Source organism: Manis javanica, chromosome 1, assembly GCF_040802235.1.
Source record: "Manis javanica isolate MJ-LG chromosome 1, MJ_LKY, whole genome shotgun sequence".
Taxonomy (NCBI): domain Eukaryota; kingdom Metazoa; phylum Chordata; class Mammalia; order Pholidota; family Manidae; genus Manis; species Manis javanica.
Genome location: NC_133156.1, coordinates 64,393,195 through 64,415,275, shown reverse-complemented (window position 1 = coordinate 64,415,275; position 22,081 = coordinate 64,393,195). Strand labels below are relative to the sequence as shown.

At 37.8% G+C, this 22,081-nt stretch overlaps 1 protein-coding gene across 6 annotated transcripts in view; it reads right to left on the bottom strand.

Moving 5' to 3' along the window:
* FBXL17 (F-box and leucine rich repeat protein 17) overlaps nt 1–21,351 on the bottom strand; it is a 531,544-nt gene extending 510,193 nt beyond the window's left edge. For all 6 annotated transcript variants that reach the window (XM_037011920.2, XM_073233169.1, XM_073233185.1 and 3 more), the window contains exons 1-3: nt 20,240–21,351; nt 9,490–9,612; nt 7,644–7,901 (exon numbers count right to left, since the gene is read on the bottom strand). In XM_037011920.2, the coding sequence (XP_036867815.2) occupies nt 7,644–7,901; nt 9,490–9,612; nt 20,240–21,220 (1,362 nt within the window). In that variant the 5' untranslated portion in view covers nt 21,221–21,351. The remainder of the gene's footprint in view (nt 1–7,643; nt 7,902–9,489; nt 9,613–20,239) is intronic.
* Nucleotides 21,352–22,081: the final 730 nt, after the last annotated feature.

Below are 22,081 nucleotides of genomic sequence, written 5' to 3'. Positions count from 1 at the left end.
CTACAACCTTATGATAAAATTTTAACAGATTAGAAGTTGCTTCTTACGGATGAGCAGAGAAAGCGGTTTCTGTAAAAGTAAACTACTCCTAGTGAAGATACTGTAAGGGCTGTTGAAATCAGGACAAAAGATTTAGAATATTACATAACCATAACTAAAAGCACAGGCAAGGTGTGAGAATATTGACCCCAATTTTGAAAGAAGTTCTACTGTGGGTAAAATGCCATCAAACAGCATTGCATGTTAGAGAGAAATTGCTCATCAGTGTGGCAAACTTCACTGTTTTCTTATTTTAAGAAAATGCCACAGCCACCCCAACCTTCAGCAATCACCACCCTGACCAGCCAGCAGCCATCAACATCGTGGCAAGACCTTCTACCAGCAAAAAGATTATGACTCATGAAAGTTCAGCTGATGATTACCATTTTTGTGGCAATAAACTTTTTTAATTAAGGTATATACATTGGTTTTTTTAGACATAATGCTATTACAGACTTTATAGACTACAGTGTAGTATAAACATAACTTTAATATGCACAGAGAAACCAAAAAATCATTTGACCCGTTTTATTGCAATATTTGCTTTATTGCAGTTGTCTGGAACCAAACCCACAGTATCTCCAAGGTATGCCTATACAAAACCACATCAACCACAAATAGAGATAGCTTCACTGTGCCTTTCCAATTTGGAAGCCTTTTCTTTCCTTTTCTTGCCAAATTGACCTGGCTACAATTCCAGTACAATGCTGAAAAGCAGTGGCGAAATTGGCATCCTTGTTTTGTTCCTGAACCTTGAAAGTTTTCAGTTGTTCAGCATTTAGAATGATATCCGTATTTTTGTCACATAGAGCCCTCAACTTTTAGGAAGTACCCTTCTAGTCCTAGCTTATGGTGCTGTATCACGGAGACGTGCTGGATTTGACAGTTATTTTCTGTACCAACTAAAATGATTATGCGGGGTTTTACCTTCATTCTAGTAATGTGGTGTATTACATTAATTTTTTTATGGTGAGCCACCCTTGCTTTCATGAAATAAATCACACTTGGTCATAGTATATAATCCTGTTAATATACTGCTGATTTGCTAGCATTTTGTTGAGTATTTTTACATCTATATTCATTAATCTCATCTTGTAGTGTGTCTGGCTTCAGAATCAGGGTAATGCTAGCCTCACAGGACTTAGAATGTGTTGCCTCCTCTTTATGTTTTGGTAGAGTTTGAGGAGGATTAGTATTAATTCTTTACATGTTTGGCAAAACTCATCAGGGAAGCTATTTGGTTCCTGACTTGTCTTTGTTGGGAAGACTTTTATTACTTACCCAGTCTCCTTGTTTTAAGTGCATTCAGATTTTCTACTTCTTGAGTCAGTTGTTGTAGTTAAAATATTTGTAGGAATTTTCCCATTTGATTTAGGCTACCCAGTTTGTGTATAGTTGGTCATAATATTCTTGTATAATCCTCTAAGTTGAGTCTTCTTTTTTCCTTAGTCAACCTAGTTAAAGGTTTGTCATTCTATTGATTTTTTTCAAAGAAAAATGGTTTTCTTCACGGTTTTTGGTTTTGCTGATTTTTTCCTATAGTTTTTCTGTTTTCTATTTCATTTAAGTCTATTCTGAGCATTATTTCCTTCATTCTACTAGCTTTGGGTTTAGTTTGTTCTTCTTAAAGTTCCTTTGGGTATACACTTAGGTTACTAATTTCAGATTTTTCTTCCTTTGTAATGCAGGTTTTTACAGCTGTAAATTTCCCTCTGAGCACTGCTTTTGTCGCATTCCATAACTTGTGATAAATTGTTTTCATTTTCATTCACTTCAAGGTGTTTGCTAATTTCTCTGGGGACTTCTTCTATCATTGGTTGTGCAAGACTGTGTTGTTAAATTTCCATGTATTTGCGTATCTTCCAGTTTTCCTTTTGTTACTGACTCCTAGATTCATTTCATTGTGGTCAAAGATACTTTTGTGATTTCAATCTTTTTACATTATCATGAACTTATTAAAACTTGTTTTATGGTCTAAAATATTGTCTAAATATTCAGAATGTTCCATGTGCACTTGAAAAGAATATATATTCTGTCTCTGAGTGTAGTGTATTCTATATGTCTGTTAGGTACAATTGGTTTAGAGTAGTGCTCAAGTCCTCTATTTCCTTGTTATCTTTGTCTGGTTGTTCAATCTATTATTGAAAGTGGAGTATTAGAACATCCAACTATTAATGTAGAACTGTTTCTCCCTTCAAGTCTTTCCATGTTACTTCATATACTTAGGGGCTCTTGTTAGGTGCATATATGCTTATAATTGTTACATTTTCCTGATGAATTGAAACTTTAATCAAATATATAATGACCTTTGTTTCCTGCAACTTTTGACTAAAATCTGTATTTTTCAGTAATAATACAGCCACTCCATCTCTCCTTGGTTATTAGTTTTTGAGTGGACTATATTTTGTATTCTTTCACTTTCAACTTCATTTTGTCTGTGTTCAAAATGAGTCTATTTAAAGTAGACATACATGCATGGCTGATTTTTTTTTTAATCTATTTTGTCAATCTTTGCCTTTTAATTAGAGTCTGATCAATTTAAAGGAACTACTGATATTTATTTCTGCCATTTAACTATTTGTTTACTATATTTCTAGATTTTTCTCAGTTCCTCTGTTACTAAATTTTTTGTATACAGATTTTATGAAATGAACCATTTGATTCTCTTCTCATTACTTTCCTGAACATATTTGTTATTTTCTTAATGGTTACCATGGAAATTATAATTAACATCTTTAACTTACAATAGCCTAATTTGAATAATACCAACTTAAATTATAATTAACATCTTTAACTTACAATAGCCTAATTTGAATAATACCAACTTAGTTTCAACAATATACACTCTGTTCCTCTACATCTCTATCCCTACTTTACATAATTATTATCACAGATTACATTTCTACACATTTGTCCATTAACACAAATTTATAATTACTGTTCTCAAAATTTGCCTCTTAAATCATATTTTAAAATGAGGGGTTACAAACCAAAGGCACAATAAAACTACCTTTCATATTTACCTATGTAGTTACCTATACTTATACCCACGGTCTTTTTTTCTTCACATGGCTTTCAGTTACTGTCTACTATCTTTTTGTTTCAGCTGAAGGACTGATTCTGTTTGGCAATTCTTTTGGGGCAGGTCTAGTAATAATGAATTCCCTCAATTTTTATCTGGGAATACCTTAATATGTTAATTAATTAACATCTTCATTTTTGAAAGACAGTTCTGCCAGACATAGAATTATTGGTTGACATTTTTTCTTTCAGCACTTTGTCACAGCCCACTGCTTTCTGGCTTCCAAGGTTTCTAGTGAAATAACTGTTAATCTTACTGAGGATCCCTTATATGCTATGAGGCACTTCTCTGTTGCTGCTTTCAAGACCACCTCTTTGTCTTTGGCTTTTGACAATTAGACTATCATGTGTCTCAATGTACATCTCTTTGAAATTATCCTGCTTGGAGTTCTTCGAGTTTCTTGGATGTACAGATTCATGTCTTTCATTAAATTTGGTAAGTTTAGGCCATTATTTCTTCTTTCTGCCTCTTTCTCCCTTCTCCTTCTGGGATTCCCATAATGTAATTTTGCTTGATGGTATCCCATAGGTCCCTTAGGCTCAAGTTCACTTTTTGTCATTCTATTTTTTTGCTTCTCGGACATAATTTCATTTGTCCTGTCTTCAGATTCACTTATTCTTCCTTCTTCCTGTTCACATCTGATACTGAATCCCTCTAATAAACTTCTTGTGTCAGTTATTGTACTTTTCAGCTCCAGAATTCCTATTTAGTTCCTTTTTATAATTTCTAGCTCTTTACTGATATTCTCACTTTTTTCATACATTATTTTCCTAAGATCTTTTAATTTTTTGTTCATACTTTACATTAGTCCTTTGAGCATATTTAAGGTAATTGATTTAAAATATTTGTCTACTAAGTCCAGGGTCTGAGCTTCCTCAAGAATGATTTCTGTCAATATTTTTTTTTCCTTTAAGTGGGCCATATTCTCCTATTTCTTTGGATGCCTCCTATTTCTTTGGATGGAAACTGGACATAAAACTTGGGAAATCATCTTCTCCTGCTTTCCCAGGGTTTGCTTTAATTTTTGAAGGTTTAGCTTGTGTTCAGTCAGTGTTTTGACAGATATTTCCTTGAATGCCAAGAGCTTAAAAACAAAACTAAATAAAACAAAAACACTTCTCCTACTCTTTACAGACTGGTTCTGTGCAGAAATACTTCTTCAACACTCAGCCATGCTATTTACAACTCTGCCTGGGCCTTCACTTCCTGCACTAAGACCAGAGAAGAGCCAGTGCTGAAAGTTTAAGGGCTTTTCAATTATTTCCTGAGCATGTACATGGCTTTCTGAATTCCCCTATACATACTGGTGCTTTTGACTGCCCTAATTTCCCAAAGATATTCTCTCCCAGGCTTCCTCTTTCAAGCCTTAGGTGGTCGGTTGCATGACTTAGCCATAATCTTTTGCCCCAGGCATCTGGAGGTTTTTCATTTGTCTTAACAATGTTTTCAATCAATGTCCACTACTTTTCCACCTTGAATGAGTTCTGAATTGGATGAAACAGATATGGGAACCTTGCCTCAGTCCTTCAGGAAACTCCCAGGCAGGTTAGAATATACAAACACAGTAATTTGTTAATAAAGTCCAGTCTGTTCCCTCTGGAACCAGGGACCTTGGTACTGGGAATGTAGGCCGCTGTCTTCAAGATTGTTGCCCAGCTGGGGAGAATATGGGACACAGACAACAATTCCACTGAGCTTTCCTGCGCCATATTTTAATTTCCTTTGTCTTGGTTTAGCATTACTTGATTGCTATAAAGCACTGTATTCTAGAGTTCTGGCAAAATTGGTTCTAACAGTTTCTGCTTATTTTTTGATATTTCTGGGTAGGAATGGGGTTTTGGAACTCCCACTCTGCCGTTTTGTTGATGTCACTCTCAATACTTATTTTTAAAGACCTAAAAACTCATGATATAGTAAGACTGAAATTTACTAATGCAACTTTATTAATTTTGTACCATCTTAATCTGAGATGATGCCTATAGTTACCATTTTCAGAAATTTCTAGGGAGACCCATGAATTGGACAGAAGTGTTAAACTGCTAAAAACTGCTGGTATTTACCAGCAGTCACATAAATATTAACTTAATGGATACAATTTTTTAGATTTCTTTGAATATCTTGGTTACTGCTATCACTTGTTTGCTGTTGGACAGTAATAAAATACTAGAAAAAACTGAAACAGCCTATTATTCTTAATTAAATAGCTCTTTTTTCCCTCAAATACATGATTGTAGTTTTATGAGATGTATATAACAGAAGTACATTTCACTGGTAAAATTATTTGGACTTATTTTTATAAAAATAAAAATATCAAGATTTCAAGTGATATTTCTCAAAGAACATAGTGTTTGGCTAAAAACAGTCTGACTTTTAGGTGTTTCACCGTAAGTTTGAAAAGCACTATTAAACAGAATTAAATATTTAAAATATCAAATTTTAGATCCATCAGAACTCCAAATTAAAATGCTTTATATAACCGCTTTTATAGATAGCAAACAGAATTAAAAAAACACACTCATATGGTATTTGCTAGAATTATAGTAGTTATGATGAAAATGTATTTTAAAGACATTATCAATAAAACACATGTATACCATTCTAAAACATTTGTCAGCTTTACTAACAGAAGAGGAAAAAAACCCAAAACCCTGTAACCTGATCTGTAGAATCAACTCTTCAATCAATTGCTTTGTTTAGGAACAAAAAAGAAAAATCAATCCCAGTAAAATTTATCAATTATGAATAGTTCAGTCCTAGGCCTTCTGAAACTTTATTATACATTTTTAAGTTGTTAGTTCACTAAACTATAATATACTCCATAGCAGAGCTCATTCAGCCTCACTGGATCATGAAATTAAATTACTGAGTTGGTCAAGGCCAACATTTATTTAACATATTGGTATAACAAATGAACAAAACAAACAGCAAAAGACTCATAAATACAGAGAACAAACTGGTGGTTGTGGAGATGGGAGAGCCAGCTGAAATGGGGGTAGGAGATTAAGAACACATCATGATGAGCATTTCATAATGTATATAAATGTCAAATCATAAACTATGTCTACTATACTTCAATATAAAAACACTAATAGTACAGATTAGAAAATATCAATTTGCACCATACATAAGGCTATGATGTATAAAATGCTCTGCTAGTGAATAAGCAGAAATGGATCCGGACAAATATTGAAACAACTAAGATTGTTACTGTACAATTTGCCTTTGTAGATAAAATAGGGTTCTATTTTGAACCCCTTTTGACCACACCTGAACTTAACACTAATGGAATGACTTAAGTTGGGGCCTCTAGATAGCTTCAGAGCTGTAGCATTCTTAATATATAAATTTTATTGACACAGCCAGTACTGTTTAGTATAGAATCTTTCCAAATTTCTCCTAATATTGATTGAACTTTGATTTCAATGTTCAGTTCAATTCATATTGTAGTGTTTAAACTTAGGGATCTTCATTTTATTTCTAACTTCATCTCAGATCAGATTTAAATATAGGACTTTATTGATACTCTGCTTTTATTGGGAAGTGTTAGGACTACATCCTAATTCTAAACTGAAGCATTAATCCTGACAAAGTTTTTGAAAGGAATTCTTTCTGTCAACAAATGTTTACCAAGGGCACAGTGAGTAAAGTGATAAATGTGTATGGCCCCTGCCCTCATGGAATAGGTTCCTGTATTCAAGTTTTAGAAGAGTACAGTCTCTTAGAATGGAAAAGTGAAAAGACAGTAGAAACTTGGGAGAATCCCAGCTCCAACATCTGCTAAACAATAGGCAAGCTCATTAATCTCCCTAAGCGTTAATTTCCTTCCTTTGCAAAAAGAGTTTAGCATCAACTATTTCACAAAATTATTTCAAGGGTTAAATGTAAAGATACAGAAAGTACCTAGTACAATAAATAGTGGGTACATTAACTAAATAAATATTCAAAATATCTCCAAATTCAGGGCCTAGCACATAGAATCCATTCAATATTCATTGAATGAATAATCCATTCTGAGACAAGAAACCTTATATACCCTTTCCAGATAAAGTGCATTAAACAGAAAATATATATGATACTATTTTTAATCCAATTATCACCATTTTCTTCATCTTATACTCTTTAACTTAGACTTCCATTTATGCCTTCAACCAGATATTTTAAAGCATGTAAGCATGTCATCTAGTAACCTGAAAGGGGAGTTCAAAGTTAATTTTTAAAATCTCATGATGACCCAAACTGTATAGTGTTGTTAAAGCAAAATTTAAGTAACAAAAGAATGAATCAATAAAACAGCTGGCCACAGTTCTTCAGGCACTCACTACAAAACGCAACAGAGTTAATTTATCAGTTGTAACAACAGCACTCTATTTCCCTATCCCAAACGAATATTCATGGGTACATTAGAAAGATAATTTATTTTAGTCTCTGAGCATTATTTTTACCATAAAAAATCTTTTGTTGCTGCAAGAAAAACATTTTGAGTTAATATGAGTAAAATCATTTTATAAATGCTGAAATTTACCTGTTTGAGTCCTTCATCAGTAAGTTTGTCCTGGTTGCCTACATGAACTTTCTGAAGTAAAGGACAATGAGAGGCAACCGCAATAATAGAGGTGTCAGAAAGCTGTTTACACCTGTAGGCTGTATATCTAAGAAGTCCAGGACACTTAAATGCTAGAACACATACGCCAGTATCAGACATACTGCGACAATCAGAAATGTTGATTTCAATTATATTTTGACTTCTTGATGCAATTTTTTCCAATAATTCATCAGTGACCTATGAGAAAAAAAAACAATACATTTAAAATTTTGCTGAAAGCGGAAATAACTATTATTTTATTAAATTTTCCCCTGGTAAATAAGCAGATTACAGAATGAAAACCACAATCAAAAGAAAGCCTACCATAATATTAAAGCATCATAAGAACTGTGCTATAATAAAAAACATGTATTTGGTCTTTCTCCAATTCCTGGAACAAAGCTCCTAAAACTCTTCGAATTTCCTGAGTGACTGAAATGTCTTTTGTTGTTCATAATGAACCCCTTTTGCCCACACCTGAATTTACACTAATGAAATGACTTAAGCCGGGGCCTCTAGATAGCTTCAGAATGAAAGCTGGTCCCAAAAAGACCAAACATATCACGTAATTAGAGGGTAAATACCTTCAGCCCCATCCCCTCACTTACTGAGAAGGGAAGAGGAGCTTGAGACTGGGTCACAAAAACTCTTGAACCATGAAATCTGAATAGTTTCTGAGTTAGCGAACACATGAAAGTGCTGTGAGAGTGGTATGCCCAGAGAAGGTATGGAAGCTCAACACCTTCTCCCTCTACACCTTGCTATATGCCATCTTTTCCACTTGGCCAGTCATGAGTGGTATCCTTTAATAATAAACCAGTAAATGTAACTATTTTCCTGTGTAACTATGTACCTCTTTTCAAATCACTGACATCACTGCATTCAGTGACACCACAATGGTAGCCTGAAATTGGCTGTGGTGGGAATATTTGCACCACAGAAACTGGCAAAGATTACAGGCCAGGGCTTTTTATTTGTTTGTTTGTTTCTGAAAACCAGTTTTAAAATATTTACCAGCATACTACTATTACTAATATGGAAGGATTTACAGCAGGTTTAGAACTCCAATAAAATCCTACTGTTATTGGATATTTTTATACATATATCCAATGACAAGTACTGACAACCAACACTAAAGGAACAATCCAACAAGTCCACCAAATTGTTTGCAATAAGCACTACTAACTTTTTTCCTAATTTATGCCACCACATACAAATACATTGAGCAGCTGGGCAATGGGGAGAGGATTAGAAAACTCATCAAAAGAAAAATTAAAATAAAATTAAGTTATTTTAGCCTATTTTGTTTCTATTTATTCATCTATAATACAGCTGTAATTTATATTATTAGTAGTAGTATAATAATAAAGAAAATAGTATCGACTCCTAAGGTTGTTTTGATAATCAAATTATATATAAAGCTCAAAGACTAGTACATGGCGTATCAGCAGTACTATACAAACATTGTCATAATTTTCTATTAAATTAATATTCATGATTAACCCCTTCAAAAAAGAAAAGGTTTAGTGACTTTTTTAAAAAGATCATTTGAAAGAAGACAAAGAGAACTAAAACAGAGAATTAAGAGGCAAAATTATGAATCCACACTAAAAAATATATTCTTCAACATAAAAACCTAGCTTTAACCTGAATTTACAAAAAAAATAGCTAAAACATGGAACTGTAAATTATAGTCACAGTTGAAAAACTACAACATGAAAGAAGTGATTTCTTTCTTAAGATTTTTTGAGTAGGCCAAACTGTTTCTTAGAACTAGTTTCCATACCTGCTGACGACTACTAAGATCCAGCTGCTTCCAAAACTGGAAATCTAAACAAAGGTCCCGCCAATACTTGCAAACCAATGATGCAGAAAGGCAGCGCTCATCCAAGGATAAATTGGAAAATATCTGTGAATAAAAAAGGAACCATATTAATATGTAATAAACATTTTAAAGGTTTTTATTAGTTAGAAAAAAAATAACTTTTTGAAACAGAAAACCATTTTGACTATAAATGGCCATTATTAAGAGAGTCACTATTAGGGACTGCCCTAAAGGGGAAGTATGGTACAGGAGGTAAGAACAGGGGCTAATGTTACCTTTTGGGTAGAGCTGGGGAACATGTGTGTACAAGCACTTGCCAATATTAAAAAAAGGGGAAGGATAAGCCAAAAACTAATAAAAAATGCTTACCTTTAGGGAAAGGAAGAAGAGACTAGGAAGGGGAAAAGGATGAAAGTGAGACTACTCTGAAGGTACCTAGTTTATAGTTTTGACTTTGGAACTGTGTAACTTTTTCTAATTATTAAAGTATCACTGATACACAATCTTATGGTTTCACATGAACAACATTGTGGTTTCAACATTCACCCATATTATCAAGTCCTCACCTCCCCTATTGCAGTTACTGTCTAGAAACTGGATAACCTTTTTATATGCCTTTTTTAACAAGGAAATCAAATCATACGAAGGACATTTTACTTGATGGTATTTTTTCCCAGGAACTCATAATCCAAATCTAACCCTGAGAAAAAGATCATATACACTAAATGTGGGACATTCTATGAAATACCTGATCAGGAATCCTCAAAAAATTTAAGGCCAGAAAAACAAGAAAAAGCTATCACAAACCAGAGGAGCATAAAGACAACTGACAACTAATACAATCCTGAATTGGAAAAAGGACATTAACAGAAAAACTGTACCAATGCTGATTTCAGTTTTGGCAAATGTATCACAGTAGTGTAAGATAATCAAATTAGGGAAAATTGAAAGTGAGTGAGGAATACACGGGAACTCTGTACTATCTTTGCCACTTTTCTAAGACTATTCCAAATGAAAAATTTATTTTTAAGAGAGTTGTAAAAAGTCAAAATCAAAAAAATATGGTTAGCATAAAGTTAGGACCAATACAGATTTTTTTAAATTATTAGTAAGAGATAGACCAACAAATACAAAATGTGAATACTGAGATCCTGAATCAAACTAAGCTACTTCTGAGACAGATAAAACTGAACACAAAATATATATTAAGTGACTTAAAGGAAATTATTCTTCACTTTTTAGGTTATGATTATATTGCAGTTATATTTATAATGTGGTTTACATTATTTCTTAAAAGTTATTATCCATTTTAGATACATACTTTAGTGATTGTGGCTGAAATGACAACTCTAGAACTTGCCTTCAGATACTTTATCAAAAAACAAAAAATTTTGGTGACAGAGATAAAACAAAAAAGGCAAAATATTGGAAATTCTTAAAACTAGTTCAATGATACATGGGAGGTTCATTATATTATCTACTTTGTTTTGTATATGACAAGTGCCATAATACTAAGTGAAAATTTTAACATGACAATGTGTTCTAATGCTAAATTGTCTTATCCTAGATTTGACTCATCACTGTACCATTATCTAGGTAACATTGGGCAAATTACCCAACCTCTCTGTATCTCAATTTCCCTATCTTCAAAATGAGGATAACAGTATGTTTATATATCTCTTCTTCCTGAGTTGCCTAAAATGATTTGTCTCTGTCCAGTCAAAAGTTTTAGACATCTAAGCTAGAATGTCTACTGTGCTTAAATTGTGAGCCTTGGGAAAACAACTGCCTTCCATTCACAACTACTCGTTCTCCTCCAGGGGTCTAGTTAGAAGAAAAAATATATGTAAGAATCTCTGGCAAAGTGGAGTACAGCCTCTCTCTCACCTTATTCATATCAATTAAAACCTCTGGACATTATACTAAAAGCAATTATCTCAGGACTCCAAAAGGTTTATAACAGATGAATTAGGGAGGTTCAAACTGAAAGGGAGCAAAAACTGAAAGAATGACCAATAACAGGGATAAGCATCCTGAGTATTTTTTCCTTTTATCTCTCAGCATGGAACTAAGTATGACCCCAATGCAGAACTGCAGAGCACTTTCTGGACAGAGGATCAGAAAAATAGGCCTCTGCAAGACAGAGAATGTGAGAAGAGTCCTTATTTCTGGTTTTCCTTTCTTTCCCTTTTCGCTTTTCTCCTTACTGCCAATATCCCAAATGCAGCCTCAGTCACAGCACTGCAATGTGGCAGCTCTGTAGCCACCTAAAACCCAGAGACAAACCCTTCTTTCTGGCCAGCAGAACCAGCACAGGGGACTCTGTGGAACAAAGAGTACACAAGGAATCCCCATTATGTTTTTCTGTCACTTCATCATGAAAGCAGTCCCAGTTATTCAAAACTCAGGAGTGCAGGTGGCTGTAATTTTGAAACTCCACGTCCTTATTTCCAGCCAAAGAACAACAAAAAGGGAAAGACTGTAAAGGAAAGATCAGAAAAGAGATCTGGAAAAGACGGTCGCTAACTCTGCATACAAAGTGACAAAAACCTGAGCTGACCACCAAGTTGCACATGCACAGAAGACTCACAGCAAAGTCTTTGAAAACTAAGACAGCATTGGAATCACAGGCCAAGGAAGGTAAAATAGAAATTTCAGTGTAAACATAACAGTGCTGAACCCTGGCAAATTTGATAAAGGACATGACTCTAAACATTCATAAGCTCAATGAACCCCATAGAATTAACTCAAGAGTCTACACAAGACACATTATAACCAAATTGTCAGAAAAGACAAAGAAGAACCTTGAAAGCACCAAGAGATAAGCAACTCATCACGTACAAAGAATCCTCAATAAAATAAATTCTGGTTTCTTGTCAGAAATTAGGTAGGCCAGAAGGCAATGGGATAACATACTTAAAATACAGAAATGAAAAGTGTCAATCAAGATACCTGGCAAAACTATCCTTCAAAACTGAAGGAGAAATTAAGATACTTCCAAATAAACAAAAAACTGAAGGAGGTTGTCACTACTAGACCTGACTACAAAAATGCTAATGGGAGTCCTTTAGGATAAAATGAAAGAACATTAGCCAGTAGCTTGAAACCACATAAAGAAATAAAGAACAGTAAAGGAAAGCATTTAAGAAGGTAAATATAAAAGGCAGTATTACTGTATTTTTGGCTTACACTCTTCTTTTTCCTATATGATTGAAAAGACAACTATATAAAATAATAAATTTATGTTGACAGACACAAAACATATAAAGGTATAGACTGTGACAATAAAAACCTAAGCACAAGAACAAAGTTTTTATATATCATTTTAAATACCAAACTAAATTGGTATTTGTAGTGTAAGTACCTTAAGCTTTTTTGATGATAATGTATCTGAATTAAGCTTCTGATTGCCAAGACTTCAAAACACATCAATCTAGTAAATAAATCATTATCAATCTTATTAATAAAATGATCAATAAACAAACATATTGCCAGATGGATGACACAGGTACTAGCAAAACCACCACATAAGGAACTAGGCTACCTCCACCCCAGGAAGTCCCTATTTCAGAAAGCCCTGGGTAACCTAGATAACTGACCACTTGAGTGACACCAGTTCTCCCTTCCCATAATCTAATTTATGCTCTTATCCTTTAAATTAGCTAATAAAGAGTAAGCACAAAAACCTTAAGACACCATTCGGGCCCTATGTGCCATACATTCTCCAGGATCTGTGAGTAATAAATCTTATTCCTCCAAGTTCCCTGATTCTTGCTGAAGTGCTTTCTGAGATCATAAGAACCAAGAAGAGCTGGCCCAGCCATACATCAGGGCACCAGTGGGAGAAAAGTCTGTGGAGCTTGCTATAAGTGATGTATGCCTAGGCAACTCTACAGGCATTTCTTACCAAAGGTGCTACCATCAATAGGCTCAGGACCAATGGAAGTTTTCAAACTAGATTACTATAAATCATGGTATTAATTATAACCCCCAGGGCAAATACTAAGAAAGTAATATACATAAAGAAAGGAGAAGGAATCAAAGTAGTACACTAAAAAATATCTAACACAATGGCAGAATTAATAAAAAATAAAAGACATAGAGAAAGCAGAATGCCAGAAACCTTTCCTTATCAGTAATTACATCAAATATAAGAACATTAAACTCTCCGATTTAAGAGAATGTAATGGGGAAAACATACACACATACACACACACACACACAATATCCAATTATATGCTGTCTACAAAAGACTCACTTCAGATCCAAAGACACTGGTTAAAAGTAAAAGGATGGAAAAACGTTCTATTCAAATAGTAACCAGAAGAGAGCTGGAGCGTCTGCATTAATGTCAGACAAAATAGGCTTTAAAACAAAAATTGTTACAAGAGACCAAGAAGAATTACAAAATGATCAACGGGTCAATCCATTAAGATACAACAATTTTATATATACACATATGCACCTAACAACAGACAAAATATAGTAAAAAAACTGACAGAATTGAAGGGAGAAAAATAAACAATTCTACAAAATGCTTGGAGATATCAACACTCCACTTTCAATAATGGATAAAATAACCAGACAGAAGATAACAAGGAAACTAAAGACCTGAACAACACTTAAACCAACGAGCCCTAACGGATATTTATAAAACACTCCACCCAAAAACAGAATACACATTCTTCCCAAGTGCACATGGACCATGTGTTAAGCCACAAATCACACCTCAATAAATTTTAAAAGACTGAAATCATACATAGTATCTTCTCTGATCACAAGGGAATGAAATCAGAAATCAAAAACAGAGGGAAATCTGGAAAGTTTACAAATATGTGGAAATTAAATAACATAACTGTAAGCAATCAATGAATAAGAGTAAATCACAAGGAAAAGTAGAAAATACTTTGAGATGAATGAAAAAGAAAAGAGAAGATAACAAAATTTATGGGATATGGGTGTGAATAACTATGAATAAAAAAATCTCAAATCAATAACCCTAACCTTCCACATTAGGGAACTACAATAAGAGGAAGAAACTAAACACAAGCCAAGCAGAAGGAAGGAAATTAAAATCAAAGCAGATATATGTGAAATACACACCAGAAAAATAATAGAATCAGTGAAATAGTAAGTTTGTTCTTTGAAAAGACCAACAAGATTGGCAAACCTTTATTTAGCCAGCTAAGAAAGCACTGTTTAGAAAAACAAAGGAACAAAACATATTTCTTGTACTTTTCTAACCATGCAGCCATAAAATGAAGCCATATTTCTTCATCTGTAATTTAAAATAATTTCTCATAATTAAAATTCAAGGTACAGCAAACTAATGAAATCACAACTATTACTACAGTGTTACTCTATCATAAACTCAGATATTATGAAATTTACACAAGAATAAACTTTATTCTAAAACCACAATTCAATAAAACATAAAACACCTTTTTTTTTAAAGTATTTTGGGAGGAGAAACAATGGAACAACTTTTGACCTAGCTCCATTATTCTTTGAGCACTTCCTTGTGTTCTGGAATAAAGTACTCTAGGCTTCTCTTGCACTTTCCTTCTCCCAGCCTGGAATCAGCCATTTGTACAAGGAACACTGAATGGTAGTTGGAAGCTAAGATATGGATGCTAAGTATGCACATAGTTAGTGGATGCTGCTGCTCCACAGTTTTCTCAGTGGGTAAAGCTACCATCCTTCCTTCAGCAGACTACTTAGAAAGTTTCACTTTCAAGCTTTAGGCAGGCAATGTAGGTAGAATATTTAAGAATGAGGCAAGATATGCCATTCATGGGGGAAAAAATTAAAAGACCAGGAAAATTGAACTTAGTTGAAATAGTTAATTCTGAGATTTCAGAGAGGGGAATCTATCCGAATCTATAGGATATTATTTGTTTAGTTCCTCATTAAAACATACATATGTATGTAAGTCACCAATCTCCCATCACTGCTGTTAGCTTATTCCTCCACATGGATGCCCTTACCACACAACTTTGCTCCAAACTGGCTGAGACTTGGGCAAGACTCTTGATAAGCATAAAATATTACATTTAGCCAAATTAAGCAACTTTTTAAGAAATTAGTAAGCTAATATTAAATGCTTTCATGTTTGTACTCACTTATCTTCCCTTACATTCCCTATCATTTATGTAACATAGAACCTCAAGTTGGCAAAGAATGGCTCAAGGTTGACTCCTTGACTTACAAGACACCAGAATGTATAGACTTCTTAAAATGACAAGAAACAGATCTCACCTCCTGGTAGCCTGATTAAGTTAATTAAGATTACATGACATGCTTCAGCAAAGAAAAATCTTGAGTCTGACTTAAGACGCGTCATTTCAGTGCTTAACTAAAACCATCCCTAGAACTACAGGGACATACCTTCTACAAGTTATCTGATACTGCAGCCTGAGGTCAAGCATTCATGAAATGTTACATGTAAATTAGTTCCTCTTGCCCACCAGTAATCTACATTCAAAACTTTAAATGTGGTATTACTTTTGTTCTTTGACTCCTATTTCCATTATTTTCAATCTTATTTGCACATCCGATAAAAAAAAGTTCAGGTACATAAGCTTTCCTCCAAAGCACATTTATCTTACAAAACTCTCTGGTGATCACTAAAGCAACCTTGTGCTAATAAAGCTATAAAAATAAAGATTTAATACCTGACACATTATCAGGGTAAAGCATGGTGAGGTAGTTTCCTGATGGTGTTATGAATTTTGGATCTATCATCCCTTTTCCTTTGAAGAAATAGGTCTGTTGACAGCAAAATATCTAAACACATGGCACACAAAGTCTCTAAAATTTAAATAAAGATTTCAAAATGCCCAGTTACTCAAACAGTAACTACTTGAAGAAAAATATTCCAGTGCCATCATTTAGTAAAACTGTTACATACTATATATATAAAATCTATAATCTAAAATCTAATTGTGATACTACTAGGCAGGGTTGCTAAGTCACAAAGGCAACAGGTAGCAAAAACTGAAGCTGATTTATTTGATCCAAAACAGTCCATTAAGCAAAGATCAACTGTCACAGACTTTAAGTACTTAAGAAAATGCTATTCCCACAGTTGACCTTTGAGGAGCCATTCCCTGCTTCTCAAATTTCTTATATTTAAAGACCACAACTCAACCCTACAGTCCCAATTATAAAATTAGCCTCTGACTGATCATGGCTTAGAAGTCCTCTGGTGTAAGCAGCTCCCTGCCTCCCTCACCACCCCTGCCACAGCCTCTCCCACCCGCCACTTCAGGAATCTTTTTCCTAAAATCTCTGAGAGAAAGTTATTCAGGTCCTCTTACACAATGTTGAAAAGATCTCTAGACCTGGAAACACTGAGCTGGGTTCCTGCCCACGGTCTGCCATTCACTATCTAAAAGGTCTTGGGCTAAGCAAGCCATTTCATTTCTCTAATGCCTGTTTTTTCATGCATAAGTAGGACATAACCAGATGACCTTAAAGGTCTCTTTCTGCTCTGAAGTTACAGAATTATGATTTCCAGTGAGGCTTACTATTTCAAGAAAGAACTCATTAACTCATTACATTTTTGCACAGCTGCTATTGTTAGAAAGGACTTTCTAAATTCTGAAATACATCCATCTTCAATCCTAAAATTCTATTTCTCAAAATCTACGCTAAAAAGAAGACATGTCCACTGAAACAGTACTAGCACTGTTTGTGGTAGCAATTAAATTAGAAGGTCCATTAATAGAGAAATAAATACAGTATGGTATAATACTATGGTATACTATGCAGTAATTAAAAAGAATAAAGGAAATCATATACGAATAAAAAAGACTTCCAAAGCACATTAAATGGAAAAAAATTACAGAATTTGTACATTTTGATGTCATTTATGAAAAAAAAAAAAAGCTATGAAGGTTTACACAGAGCTTTCAACAATGATGGAAATGTTCTGAACTTGCACAGTCCAGTATGTAGCCACCAACCACACTACTGATCTCTGAAATGTAGATATTGTGACTTAGAAACTGAATTTTAAATTTTATTTAATGTTAACTACTTTAAATTGCCATATGTGGCTAGTGGCTACTGTACTCCACAGCACAGGGGTAAAACAATCTACACTAGTAACAGTGGTTAGTTACCTCTGGAGAGGATGGTAGGTGTGAACAAAGGCAAACTTTTGTTTCACCTCCATTTTTTGAATTTTTAAATTAATACTTATTACTTATACAAAAATAAAATTTAGAAAGAAAAAGGTTTGTAGATATTGAGCCAAAAATATGCCTATGAAGCAATATATATTAAAATTTAGTTTTTCTCTTTTGCTTCTGTCATACCTCAAAAAAATTAGGCAAGTACGGTAGTTTTCCTGAAAAACAGCCATTAGATTACGTTTCCTCACCTTTCTCTCCCAAACTCTCCCCACTCCATATTCCCTTTTTTACAACTATAGAAACTCCTGCTACAAAAGACAGAGCAATACAATTATAAAGGCTACTGATCCATTTCCAGGAAAAGAAGGCATACTTTCTAAGAATGTCTTCCAGTGCGGGTGATGCATTTTGTTCTCTCTATGCAACAACCCTTTTTATCCTGTAAAAAAATTATCATAGCCCCCAAAGTCTTCTCTTCTCCAAGTTAAACTCCTCCAGCTCTCACCGGAAACAAGGCAGAACACTTTCACCACCACATGAATCTCTTGCAGCTCAAAACAACCGTAACTCAAGTCAAGATATAAACATGCCTTAAGACTTCTTACTGGTATGGCATATTCACTAAGGTTCAGTCCAGACTTCCTAAACACCTGGACATTCATGTGGTCATAATTTACCGAGTTCTATTAAATGCCTGGGACTGCACTTGGGGGAGGGACAGAACCTCTGCCTTCGAAAGCCTTATCCCTTAAAGTTCTACTTAGATTGGTAAACACTGAAAAACCTCCATTTCAATTCATTCCGAACAGTCCAACTCACTTGATGCTGAACACTTGGGACCATAAGACTCAGAGAAATCTTTATTCAAGTTTCTAATACAAGGAATGGAAATCTGCATAACGTCCAAACACTCCAACACAACAAGGAATATCCAATGAGTTAATTCCCAAATGTCCCTTAAGCCAAGTTTTCAACATTCCACAGCAAAATGTGAAAAACAACAATGTAGCAGACAGAATAAACTGTTCTGTATGGATTCTCTCTATTTTATGAGATGTCTTTCGTCCTTTTTTTGTATTAAAATATTCTCTACCTCATGAAATGATTGTTTAAATAAAAGGAGAAAGTAACCAGTTTTTGTTCTTGCTTTTTTTTTAACCAGTCTTACTTGCCAAATAACAATACAGCACTCAAAGCTCTATACCAAATATTTGTTACTTTGTCTATGTCAGCCACTCATTTCAAGAAGTCAAGAAAGTTTCCTCTGCCCTAAAATGCACCCCTGAACATACACAGGAGGCGATTACTCCTCCAATAAATATGCCGCCATAAGAGTTAAATCATTACATTCTGACACAAGAACAAGTTAAGCTTTCCAGCTTTTCTCCTATATTATTTACAAGATCATTAGTATCACAATAAAACATCCAAAAACACAAGATTATAAATACTCAAAAAGTCTAATCAAGTATACCGGTGACGGTAACAATAACAATACAAGTAACCAAATTCTTAACTAGGTCATTTTCAGGAAGTCTTAAATATCATCCACACTGAAAAGGTGATTTATATTTATTTATTAAGCTCCAAAAAGGAAGTGGGGGGGGGGGAGAAGAGCGTAAATGAAGAAAAAATAACTTGCTAATAATGATACAAACCGTGTCACATAATAAAGTTTCTCACTACACTGACCAAATTGCAAATTTTACCTAGTAGTTGAAAGTGAGATAAAGCTCCCACAGGACACCTACCTCATCTCCACTCACCCATCGCCCAACACAAAATACATCTGTTCTTACCTCTTGATAATCTGTATGCTTTCATGCAAAGGTTAACATGTAGTAAGGCAACACAACATTGCCATAAAAGAAAGAGTTTTTAAGTCAGACAAGCCTGAATTCCCAGATCTGCCCCAGTGTGTGACCTTGGACAAGTCATTCAGCATCTTCAAGCACCGCCAAACTGTAAGCTCCGTTAAGAGCAAAGACCACTTCTGCCTGCCTTACTACTGTAGGCACATAGCACCGAAATATCAGTTCCTTCTTGCAAAAAGTTAAGGATGTTAACAATATTTATCTCACAGAGAGGATCGAATGAAATACCATGTATACAAAGCTCTGGCCCAGTCCCCAATCATAGTAAATGCTCGGTAAAAGTTCACTGTTACTGACATCAACGAGCTGCTATCAAACCTGAAAGTACTGTTTGAACACTTTCAGATACTAATATACAAAGCCTTTATAAGTGTAAACTGCTCGATTAAAAAAAGAAAAAGAAAAGAAAGAACCTACGAAAAGTTTCTAAATCACCCGGCTGGAATCTAATACCAGATGAACCCTGAATTGTGCAACAAATTCAAGCTATTAAAAGACACTCATCCGACTCCCAAGTTCTTCTATCTCAAAAGTAGGCCACAAGCATCCTCCCCATTGGCTTCCCGATCTCCCCTTCGGACGTCGCAGGCTGTCAGGAAGCCCCCTCCTCCGCGCTTAGGGGGAGGAGAGAGAAAACCTCCGAGGTGGGGGCCGGGTTGGGGGAAAGCGCGCATCTCAGCGCCTCTCGCCCAGACCCACCTTGAGCAGGATGGATGGCGGCAGCTGGTTGATGTCTGGGGTTTCAGGGGGTGGCTCCCTGTGACAGTCGCAGGGGTTTTCGGGGGGATCCTGACAGTCCGCGTCGCCACATTCATGTCGCTGGGCGGGCGAGGGGGCGGTGCCCCCCGCTCGGACGGCGTCCCCGCTGGCCTCTGGCGGGGTACCTTCGGCAGTTGGAGAGGAGGGCAGGGGGCAGAGAGGCTGCGGTGGCTGCTCGGGGCCCTGGCAGCAGCCGGCGTCGGGGGGCCGCGGCGGCGAGGCGCCTCCCCCCGCAGGCCCGCCGCCGCCGCCGCCGCCGCCGCAGCCCCCACCTCCGCAGCGGGGCTGCTTACAGGGGGTGCAGGCAGGGACCCCGGCCCCCTTCCGCTTGCACACCATCTCGGGGGGCGTGGGGGGCTCGGCCGGCGGCGGCGGCCCTCGGAAGAGTTGCACGGCGGCGGGCGGCCCCAGGAAGCGCACGGGCCCCACGCTGGCCAAGAAGAGGCTCCGGCCCTGCTGCTCCCAGGCAGCGGCCGCGGCCAGCCCCAGTTCTTTACAGCAGGAGGCGGGCGACGAGGCCGAGGCGGCGGCGGCGGCGGCGGCGGCGGCCGAAGATAGCAGGAAGCGGCGGGCGGCGGCGGCGCAGTCCTCGGCAGCCAGGGCCGCGTAGCGCCTCGCCAGGTGCTGCGAGGAGGCGGCCGCGGCGTAGGCCCCGTCCCGCGGCGGCGGCGGCGAGAGCGGCGGCTCCTCCTCTGGGCCGGCGGGGGCGGGAGCGCCGGGGCTGTGCACGATGAAGCAGAGCATGCAGGGCCCGCGGAAAAAGCAGTCCCGGCTCCGGGGCGCCGCCGGCTGTGGGGGCGCCTTGGACGGGGTCCGGCGGGGCAGCCTGAGGAGAAGGCGGCGGCGGCGGCACCAGCTGCAACAGCGAGGCCTCTTCTGGCTCGGGCGGTTACGCGGTTCCTTCGAGAGAAGGTGGCCCATATAGAAGGCCCCGAGGAGGGGACCGGGACGGGGAAGTAGGGAAGCCCGAAGAGGCGAGCTACCGGCAGCGGGGCAGGCGCTCGCTGGCTCGGCCTCAGGCCCGCGGCGGGGTCGCCCTCCCTGAGCACACACACACGGGCAACACGCGACGGTGGGGGGTGGGCGTCAGCTGAGGGCCGCCCCGGAGCCTGACCGGGGCTACATGCTTTGCCCCGGGAAAGCCGGGAAAACGATGGGCGCGAGCTTTGGGAACGCGACGGAAGGAGCGAGCCTGCCGGCTAGGCGACCAGTCCGAATCTGGCCCGCCAGCTTAGTCAGTCAGTGCAGCGGCCAGGGGAACGCGGGGTCCGGCTCGGACCATTTTAACTGCGGCGCAGCCGGCAGCGCGCGCGCCCGCGACACAGCTCGGAACCGCAGACGCGCGCGGCCCTCGGGAGGGGCGGAGCTGGCGGCGGGAGCGCGCTCGGGGCGGGAGCGCGAGCCCGAGCGGTTCCGCGAGGACCGCCGCTGGGCAGGGACTACTGGGAAGAAGCGGCCCGGCGAGCGCGCGCCCCCTCCCTCACGTCCCCAAGGTTTAGTGGAGGCCGATGTGCCCACGCCCCTTCTCTGGGGCGGGAGGAGACGCTTCCGAGCCAGCTGTGTGACATCCGTTTGCACAGCCGCGCTGACGTCTGTCTGTAGGTGTAAGTTCAAGAACTGCCATTGGCCAGGAGTCGTTCTTCCACCTCCCCACTCGGAGACTGAGGCCACTGCTGAGCAGTAAACAGGGTTCCGCCGGAAGGAACCTGGTTCCCTGGCTGCAGGTCGTTGGAGTAGCAGATGTGCGGCCCGCGGGCTATGCGCACCTCTGTTCTCACGTGA